Raw genomic sequence first — 11,069 nt, 5'->3', positions numbered from 1 at the left:
AAAGGCACAATGGCTCGAAGAAGGGGACAGAAATACATCATATTTTCATAGTGTCATAAAAGGAAGAACGAAAAGATTATGCATACAAAAGATACAAAATGAAGATGGACAGTGAAGGAAAGGTGATAATGAAATTGAAGAAGCAGCCATAAGTCACTTTCAGAAGATTTTAAATCATGGTGAGGCTTCAAATGACTTCTCTGCACTAGAATGATTTACTTCAAACTAACAGAAGAAGATAATGAGGTGCTCATGGCCATGCCCACAATAGAGGAAACCAAAGAGAGTGTCTTTTCCATAGATCCCACTAGTGCACCAGGACCCGATGGACTAAATGTCCAATTTTTCAGAATTGTTGGCCAATAATTGCGGAGGACGTACACAATGTTGTGTTGGCTTTCTTCAATGGTGCAAACATCCCCAGATTCTTTTCACATACTTGCTGAGTCATGCTACCCAAGGTTGATTTTCCATGGAATCTGTTCGACCTTAGACCAATCAGCTCATGTAATGTGACAAGTAAAATAATATCAAAGATTTTGAATGTTAGACTCGTTCAAGTGCTGCCAGAGATAATATCTACAAACCAGTCGAGCTTTATTAGAGGAAGACAGATATCAAAGAATATTATGCTGACTCAAGAAATCAAAAATGGCATTCAGGACTCAAAAATAGGGCAATGTAGTCATAAAGCTTAATATGACCAAGGCATATGATAGAGTTGCTTGGCCATTTTTGTACCAGATGATGAGGAAGTTGGAATTCTCAGAGCAATGGGTTGAATTGATTCACAGACACATTTCATGTAATTGGTACTCAATTATCGTGAATGGTCAAAGACATGGTTTTTTCAAGTCATGGAATGGATTAAGAGAAGGAGATCCAATATCCCCCTCGCTATTTGTTATAAGTGTTGAACTTCAGTCGATATTGTTGAATAAGCCACATGAAAATAGAAAGTTCACTGGCTTCTCGATGAATAAAAGGGGACCTCAAATTAACCACTTAGCTTTTGCAGATAACGCCATTCTCTTTTCTAGTGGTAGAAAGAGAACTATCAAGTTGGTGATGAATACTTTGGCAGTCTATAAAGATATCTTTGGTCAACTGTTAAACAAGACTAAGAGTTATTTCTTACTAACTCCAGATGCTTTAGGAAGGAAGGGCATTAGATTGGCCAGATGGACTGGAATGAAGCAGCAAAAGTTTCCAATTAAATACCTTGATTGTCTGCTATTTGTGGGTAGGCAAAAAATCGCGTATTACTCAGAAATGATTATTAAGGCAACTAGCAGGATTAGAGGTTGGCACTCCAAACTACTCTCTCCAGGGGAAGGCCATATTGATTAGGCATATTCTTCTTGCTCTTTCCGTGCATTTGATTTCAACATTGCAACCTCCAAAAGGTGTTCTAGTTCAAATTGAGAAGTTGTTAGCAAACTTCTTTTGGAGCTCCGCAGATGGGTCAGATAGACACTATTGGGTTGCCTGGTCTAAGTTATGTTATCTGTACGAAGAAGGGGGACCAACTTCAGAAGGCTACATGATACGTGCAAAGCTTTTTCTGCCAAAACATGGTAGAAACTAAGAACTAGAGATTCAACATGGAAGGAATTTATGTTGGCCAAATACTGCAGAAGACACCACCTAGTGATAAAGAAAGCAGGTAAAGGGGCATCACATAGCTGGAAGCAATTATGCAAAATAAAAGACAAAGTAGAAGAGCACCTAGTATGGTTAGTTGGGAAAGGTGAGATTTCATTTTGGTATGATAATTGGACAGTAGAGGGACCACTATGTAGTCATATAAATGAAGGAGTGATACCTAAAGACATCAAGTTGAAGGAAGTACTCATTAATGGTGGCTGGCATAAAGGAACCACCGGGATTCTATGGCCAAACTCACTCAGAAATTCACTGCAAAATATTGTAGTTGAGTTGGACACTGAAAAGCCCGACAGACCAATATGGACACCGGATAGTAGAGGACAATTCTCAGTATCATCAGTCTGGAAAATATTTAGATAGAGAAGAAGCATATCTGCAACAGATACAAGGATATGGCATAAGTCAGTTCCTTTCAAGATGGCCTTTCTCACTTGGCGAGCATTACATAATCGATTACCTACGGATAAGAGTCTCGATGATTGTGATTGTGTTAATTCCTAAGTGCGACTGCATAGAGCATTTATTTTGCTCAGGCACATTTGCATTAACAATCTGGTATTTGTTTGCGCATCTTTTGGCATTAATTGCAGGAACACTCAACTGATACAGCTACTATATTCGTGGTGGAACCTGAAAACTATTAATACAGTATCATCATTCATTACCAAGGTGCTGCCACAAATCATACTATGGGAATTATGGAGGTCCAGATGTGCTAACAAATATGGAGAAGAGCTCCTTTCTATCCAAAGATCTGTAGTGTTGATTGGCTCCAATCTTTCAGGCATAGTAAAGCAAAGGTTTGGACAGGTGCAAATGGAGTCAACATGGAAAAAGTTGCAAGATATCATTGATCAACCAATTAACTTTAGAATAGTCAAGATAGTAAGATGGTCTAAACCCCTCATGATATTTTATAAATTATACAGTGATAGAAGTTGCATGGAAGGGTCTTGTGGTGCAGGAGGGGTGATTAGAGATCATTGCGTAAACTTTATAGTGGCATACTCCTTTTATATGGGTAAAGGCACTAGTAACTGGGCAGAAGGACAGGCCATGCTCATTAGATTACAACTGTGCACAGCAAAAAGGAATTGATAATGTTGAGGTTGAAACAGAATCGAAAGTATTAGTGTCAGCCGTCAATGAAGAATCAAATTCGCCATGGAGGCTACTTCAAACGGCTGAGAAAATTAAACAAATATTGAAAGAATGAGGGGTAAAAGCTAGACATTACTACAGAGAAGCTAACAAAGTTGCAGACAAGTTAGCAACACTCAGCCACATTCACAAGCAACAAATAATTTTCTATGACTTTGCTGGATTACCAAGGGAAATAAGAGAGTTACTTTAACTGGATAAGTTGGAAGTGGCTTCATTTAGAATTTGGCAGATGAAAGCATCGAAAATTCACTTTGAGCCACCATGATGTATGTTAGTAGCTAGTAACTGTAGTAGGAATCTAGTAGAGCTTCTTTGACAAATATCCATAGAGCTTGAATACAACTTTTCAACTGCTAAGAAGGGTTAGGTCTTATGAATACCGTTTAAATTAAAAATAAAAAATAAAAAAATACAAGGACTTAACCACGTTTATCATACGGAACATTCTGAATATAATTTGGTGAAAACGCATTGCTTACTCATTCCACGTATGGCTAGTTGTAATTGGCGGTTGGATATTCCTCTTGTTTTATCATGATTTGCTTATATTTAGCTTCAAGAGAGTCCACTAAAATTGTTGTTTTAAATAAGGTCATAAGCTCGAAATTCCCTCCATGCCTTTTCGATTGAGCTCGTTGAATGAGACTTGTCTAGTGCGATTTTTCTTTCCAGTGTAATTTGGGAGCTATTGCATAAGAGCGCGATTTACTTTGAGTGCACTCGAAGGGTAACAATTATAAGTTCCCTAGTTTTTTTTTAAAAAAAAGAAGGTCAATATGGAAAAGGAGGGGTGTTTGGGGGTGTTTGGGGTGGGGGGGGCATGTTGTACTATCAAAAAAGTTTTGTGGCGTCTGTTTTCATAAAGTTTTCTAAACACTTGTGGAGTAGTTTTTCAGTTTTTTCTAAAAATCTAAAATAATTTCTGTAATGACATTTGGTTGAAAATTAGTTTTTCTAAATATCTATTTAATTTTCTTCTGCTTAATCAAGATTCGTACCTTGTCTTCTCCATAACTTATTAATAACACTTTTTCTTTAATTGCTATACCCAAAATTTATTATCGTATTCATGCAATCCATGTGATTACCCTATAAACCAAGTAAATATACATCCTCCATATCTTCACTGACCTGTATTACCAAAATATCCACCTTTTTTTTCCACACATAATGGACTCATATATTTTAAATAGTTTTTCCTCTCAGATTTTGTTACACCCCAAAATCATCTAAATAAGAGAAAAAGGGCAAAAACCTTTATTGTTTTTATTTCATTTACCACTCTTGCAACCTTAACCCTCTCAAACCCTCAAAACTTTTTTTGTGTTTTTAATCTCATTTTGGACAGGCAAAATTAACCTAAGGTATGTCTTCTTCCTCTTCTAATTATCCTTTTCATGTTCATTTTACTTTTCTTTTCTTTCCAACAAATAAATTCCAATAGATCTAAAAACTTAATCTTTCAAATGTGTATTACTTTCTACATGTGGAAAGAAAAAAAGAGAGTAAAAAAGAAGGAATTAGAGTTCCAATTTGTTATCATAAAAAGGAAAATACGATTTTTTTTATAGGTCCAATGCAACTTATGAGCAAATTGACTGACTAGCACATGTGTATGTTTACTTTGATTGTGCTATGCCTTAATTAGAGTTTTTGAATTTGAGTCGTAAGACATGGAATCTTTAGTAAGGTACACTTTACTCTTAAGCAAATTTAATAAGTGCGAATACAAATTAGTCAAGCTAATAAACTTAAAATTTGTAGCACCCCAGCCCACTAGTGATATGTCTGCTAAAACGCGTTATTTGGGTCTAATGCATGTTTAGTTATATAATCAGTATTTTTTCCGTGTTTTGTCGATGTAGTATTTGCGTAGGGTATCACATACACCCCCTTAGGGATTCAACATCCTCGTTGAGGTTTGCCTCAACACCGTTCAAAATTGCACGCGAAGCGACTGTTTAATTATATACTCGGCATCTCTCGTGTTTTGTCGACGTGGGATTTAACTAGGGTGTCCCAAAACCCCACGGTTAAACCGAAAAAAGCAGAAGAAGAATATCATAACGTAGAAAGGTAGCAAAAGGGTAGAAGAAAAGTTGAGGGACCAAAGTCCAAACAAACAAAGCCAATACAAGATTATTAATAACGTGGCATTCTGAAAACAAACCATAAAAAAGTGGCTTTACATTTGTGTGTATAGATTTGTTTCTGAATCTCAAGTGTAACGTATTTCTCGTAGTATGACCTTTCTTCTATCTCAGAAGAGAGAGAAAAAGAAATACAGAAAGAAAGAAAAAAAAGAAAGTATATTCTGCCAGATAAAAATGAGAGACATAGAAGCTGGCTAAAGAAAAAGTTGAAATATATTGAAAATTAAACAATATTTTGGTAGTAACATAAACTTTTTTCATCGACCCTTTATCTTAAATTCATCTATATTGGGATAAAGGGCGATGTTTTATATCTTTAGCCACTTTATCACATGCAAAACAAACCCAAAAGGTTCGATTGTTTTATGGAAAATATTATATTTAATTGAATTTGTACGTTGTGCACGTCATTTTGTTGTGACAATGTGTTTTTTTTTTTTTTTTTTTTGATTGCAGGGTTTTCATTAATGCAGACAGAAATTGGTTTTTGAATTTCTGAAACTTAAATTGTTAATCCTCTCCATTTTTTTTTTTTGAAAAATGAGAGGAATATCTGATAATGTTCATGGAGTTATATTAGCTATATCATCAAGTATTTTTATTGGATCAAGTTTTATTATTAAGAAGAAAGGCCTTAAAAAGGCTAGTGCAACAGGAACAAGGGCAGGTACACTTTCTTGATCTCCTCATTTGCATAATTCTTTTTAAATCTTTTGCATTCTTTATGGTATTGTTGGATATATAAATATTAACTTCATTGTCTTACATTGGTACCAAATTGGGTAGTTTTATGTATGTACACCTATGGTTTAGACAATGTTGTACCTAGGATGGATTTTGTGCAAGCACTGTCGAGGGTATGTTGTTTTTATTAGTCGAGGGTCTATTAGAAATAGTCCATCTATCTTACGCAAGGCAGGGATAAGATCTGCGTACATACTACCGTCCCCGGACCCCACATGTGAGATCATACTGGGTATGTTGTTGTTGTTGTAGTATTGTCGGCCTATTATCACAACTCGACTTGTAAGTAGGTTTTGATTTGGGGCTATAGAGGTTCTAATGCTTTACTTCTTGTCTCAAGTTGACGCTTACTTTGCATTTATTTTTCAATCGTGAGGTCTATTGTATATATATATATATATATATATATATATATATATATGCGTGTGTTTGTGTGCGTGAAATTTTTTGGCGAAACAGTGTCACATGACACCCCTTATAGAAGGGTGTCTCCGCCACGACCTCCAATGTGTTCAGGAACATGTAATTTGTCCTTGTAGAAATTGGTTATTTTTCTTGTGTTTCTTACTTACATGCCAACATGCAAGTCATGTTAATATTGTTTTTTTTTGGTTGCTATATAAAGTTCATGTAGTTGACCTCAATTTGTTTGGGACTGAGACGTTGTTGTTGTTGTTGCTCTGCAATGTTCTAAAACACTTGTATTTAGAGTTCGTGGCATACACATGTCTGAAGTTGGAACAAACAACTTAGTTTCTGTTTTCATAGGAAGCTTTTGAACGATGAACATTACTATATGATTGTAATCACCTAAAAACATTTGGTGAATTAGGAATTTCAGCACAATTGCTATTAATGGAGATTTTGCCTTTGCATTGGGCGTATCGTTAGTAATGTTATCTATTGTTTCTATTGAGGCTAGGATAAACTGTTCTGTTATATTGATTTCTAAGTAAGGTTAATTTTTGAACAGGTTCAGGAGGCCACTCTTATCTGTTGGAACCAATGTGGTGGGCTGGGATGTTAACTAGTAAGAGACATAACTCAAACTTAAATGTATGTTATCGATATTGAACTGCATATGTTGGCGTGGTGGGTGGCGTACCACCCACCACGCCAACATGTGCCATTCAAATTCTGAAGTACATGCATAATCTTTGATATATATGTTCATCTATGTAGTAGTGAAAGTATTATCTTAATCCTAAACTTTCATTTGCTTGCAGTGATAATTGGAGAAGGAGCTAACTTTGCTGCTTATGCATATGCCCCGGCAATTCTTGTAACTCCTCTAGGGGCTTTAAGTATAATCGTGAGGTATGTAACCAATGTAGCGATATTGGGGGTAGAATTTTACTTGTAAAAAGCTCTTTTTAGTTTCAAAAACTCATGTATAACTTTCCTTTGCAGTGCAGTGTTAGCTCATTTTATTTTAAAGGAGAGATTGCACATATTTGGTATTGTTGGTTGTGTCCTCTGCTTGGTTGGCTCTGTTAGTATTGTGTTACATGCTCCACTCGAAAGGAAAATCGAATCTGTCATGGATGTTTGGTACCTAGCAACCGAGCCAGGTAATTTCTCAAACGCCATCTCAGCTACATTCTTTCATTTTCTTAACTTTGCTTTTCGCTTGCTGAAAAGTTTCCAGTCAGAGATTTATATGCCAGTAGAAAATATAGTGAGTGTCTCGTACTTTTCAATTTTATTTTGTATAATATTGGTCCGCGATGTGCTTATATGGAGTGACATGATTAGTCAGGATTCATATAGCCGATCCCAACTGCCTTGGGATAGTAGCACGTTTGTTGTTGTTGCAGAGAAATAGGGAGGTAACTGCTGCCTTACAGGCATTGGCGTTTCTCTATATGGTGAAATCCTTATAGCTGAAACATTGGTCAAGTACTATATATAACAATACACTCTCTTTTTGATTGAAATAGTTTACAATAACAGCATAGAAACACTGGCTTTGTTTAGTTAATATTTACATGTGTTTATTTGTTTGAACTAACCAAATGGTTTTTGAGAAGAGCAGGATTCATTATATACACATGTGTAGTCGTGGTGCTGGTACTCGTCCTTATTTTCCGGTTTGTGCCTCGTTATGGGCAGAAGTATATGGTCATTTACATCGGAATCTGTTCTCTCACGGGGTCTCTCACGGTCAGTATATATGTTCTATTTTTACGCGTTTTCACCTGCAGTTCATGGTTCCTTATGTACATTTCGTATGCTTATAACTTGACTTTTCTCTTGTTGTTATTCAGGTTATGGGTGTGAAAGCAGTTGGAATCGCGCTTAAGCTTTCATTTGAAGGAAAGAATCAGTTCAAGTATTTCCAAACATGGTTATTTACTGTGTTTGTTACAATCTTTTGCCTTTTACAGCTGAACTATTTGAACAAGGTATTTGTTGGATTCCCTTTATGTGCAAACCAGGATACTGATTTGTATCTTCGACCATTATATACTGATCTTCCCTCATTGTGAATTTTTAACATATATATATATATATATATATATATATATATATATATATATATATAAGAAAACTTTTAGTTTTACCGCTTAGATGATTGATTTGAACTAAAAATTGACAGGGAAAAGGAGTCACCAATTTGTAGTTTCAAGTGTGTATTTTATGTTTTCATATATTATGCATACGTGTGACCAAGAGGTCACAAGTTCGAGTCGTTGAAACAGCCTCTTGCAGAAATGCAAGTAAGGCTGCGTACAATAGACCCTTGTGGTCCGGCCTTTCCCCGGACCCCACGCATAGCGAGAGTTTAGTGCACTGAACTTTATATCTTATGGATACACTTGTTATCTTCATAATGTTAACTATGACTCTGCTATTGTGTTTTGTAGGCACTTGACACATTCAATACAGCAGTGGTTTCTCCTGTATATTATGTCATGTTTACAACACTAACCATTCTTGCCAGCATGATAATGTTTAAGGTAATTCAGTATTCAGATTTGGGATTCTCTTTTCTGCATTCTTTAGTTTTATCAACTTCCACTTCTTAAAGATGTGCAAAAATGGTTTGTAATGCCGGACCATGAATCATTTTTTATTACTATCATGTCCATTTTCTGTAATATTGCATGCCCTCTCCTTTGTAGTTGCAAAGATAATGAAAATCATTCTATCTTACAATCATGTCCATTTTCTGTAAGGATTTAACTTGTACACTCCGGCCGTGTAAAGAAGTGTTATACTATCCGTATATCTTAACCTGTTGTACCAGGTAAACTGCCAGATCTTTAGATGACTTGATATTGTAAGAGTTCTTTTACATTGTCTGCGTATAGAAGTTAAACTCTTATAATAATTTGGACGCCATCTCCTTCATTATAGTTGCAAAGATAATGAAATCGAGTAATTTTAAGCAGTGTTTTAAAAGGTGTGGGCGTAAGCCGAGGCGTTTTACATATGTCTCAGCGAAGCGTAAGCCCCGAGGCACGGGGCGTAAGCCCCATAGTTATTTAATTTTTAATATTTTATAAAATAATATAATTACAGTAAATATTTATAAACGGGTAAAATTGCATAAAAATTGAAGAAAACTATATATATATATATATATATATATATATATATATATATATATATATATATATATATATATATATATATATATATGTGTGTGTGTGTGCAAAAAACTTGTCAAAATAATTATTATTATTATACGCTACTTACAAGCACAAGTAACTTGAGTCGAAAAGAATAAAATTTTCTACATGCAGGAACAAATAGGATGATTAACCTGCAATATAAAATTTGAACTTGCTACTATGAAGGAGAATGGAGTTCTCTTTGTATTTGTAAAAAAATTAAATATTCATTGTTTTGGGAGATATTAGCAGACTAGCGAACAGGATAAAGAATTGGGAAAGGCCATAAATTAGGGCTTTAATTAATAAAAAGTTCTTGATTTTTAAATTTCATACATTTCAGTTCTTTTTTAAAACTTTTGAGTAATTACAAGCTGACTTTTGAGAATTTGGGATATGAAGGACTTATTCAACAAATTTTGTTTTAATTTGAAAGTCTCTGGGGCTTACGCCTCACTACAAAAACGTGTCTCAAACGCCTGAGCGTACGCGCCGAATTGCTGGGCGTATGCCTCTTGAGACTTTCGCCCCACACCATTGCCTCGGGACGTTTTTGGTGTGCCTCGCCCCAGGGCTCTCCCCAAAAACACCTTTTAAAACACTGATTTTAAGGGCAGTAAATGATGTTTTAGAAGAAAAAAATTCTCTAATTGTGTACAATGGATATGTTTGGAAGATAAACTTATGCAAAATAAGAAGTTTAATGTAATTGGCATATTTTGTTCCACCTGTGGCATAATTACCAGCCTATCAACTAGCCAAAGTGTAAATATGTTCTGTTTTTTCTTGATTGTTTATTTCATCTGAATGTTACATCTAAAAAATATTTCAAACTTGACAATTGTTTTATGGGATGCAGGACTGGGATCATCAGAATGCAACACAGATAATAACAGAATTATGTGGCTTTGTAACTATCCTCTCTGGTACTTTTCTCCTTCACAAGACCAAAGACATGGGAAATAGTCCAACAACAAGCATTATTCTCCTTCCAAAAACAACCAAGGACACAGAAAGTAAGCCAACAGGCGAAACCCCGAAACTTACGGTTGAGGTATGAAACAATTTCACAAGGGTTGTGATCATAGGCGGAAGCATGATTTAAACCACTGAATCCATTTTTTGCAATTATGGGCTCAAAACTTCGCACACACACACACACACACACACACACACACACACACACATATATATATATATATATATATATATATATATATATATATATATATATATATATATATATATATATATATATGCCGTGTAAAACTACTGGGTTCAGTTGAACAACGTTATGTCTGCCTCGGGTTGTGATCTCTTCTTGCATCATGGAAGATAGAAGCATTTCTTATTGGAGAAAACATTACTAGGGAAACTTAGAATTCTGAAGATGAGAGGCATCTATTTGAAGCTGGCAAAGAGAGGCAATGCTTACTCCTTTGTGTTATTTTGACTTCACTAATTATTCTAAGTTTGGATCACATTTGACATGCTTCTTTGAATGTACACTGATATTGTGAGAAGACAGCTGGATTTGAGATCTTCCTGGTAACTATTTCATTGTGTATATAGTACATGAGTACAATCTGTATTGAAATTTTATTGGTTAATTTGTCTAGAAGTTGTTATTTTTTTTTTATTTTTTTTCTTTTTGATTTAAGCTCTTGGAACATATGGATTGTAAACATAATGCACATTGTAATGTTAGAATATTCTCTACGAG

General features: G+C 35.1%; 1 protein-coding gene across 2 annotated transcripts; it reads left to right on the top strand.

Moving 5' to 3' along the window:
• Positions 1-3,912: 3,912 nt before the first annotated feature.
• On the top strand, positions 3,913-10,487 carry LOC107786161 (putative magnesium transporter NIPA2). Of its 2 annotated transcripts, none has more exons than XM_075231877.1 (9): positions 3,913-4,196; positions 5,442-5,652; positions 6,703-6,759; positions 6,956-7,046; positions 7,140-7,300; positions 7,765-7,892; positions 7,997-8,134; positions 8,597-8,689; positions 10,206-10,487. In XM_075231877.1, the coding sequence occupies exons 2-9, from the start codon at positions 5,526-5,528 to the stop codon at positions 10,404-10,406; spliced, it is 996 nt and encodes a 331-aa protein (XP_075087978.1). In that variant the 5' UTR covers positions 3,913-4,196; positions 5,442-5,525; the 3' UTR covers positions 10,407-10,487. The 2 variants fall into 2 exon arrangements, with proteins under 2 accessions (XP_075087978.1, XP_075087976.1); XM_075231875.1 differs by lacking the exon at positions 3,913-4,196 and adding an exon at positions 4,993-5,337.
• Positions 10,488-11,069: the final 582 nt, after the last annotated feature.

This window comes from Nicotiana tabacum, chromosome 15, assembly GCF_000715075.1.
Source record: "Nicotiana tabacum cultivar K326 chromosome 15, ASM71507v2, whole genome shotgun sequence".
Taxonomy (NCBI): Eukaryota; Viridiplantae; Streptophyta; class Magnoliopsida; order Solanales; family Solanaceae; genus Nicotiana; species Nicotiana tabacum.
The sequence above is the reverse complement of the archived record's forward strand: the minus strand, read 5'-3'. Positions and strand labels throughout refer to the sequence as shown.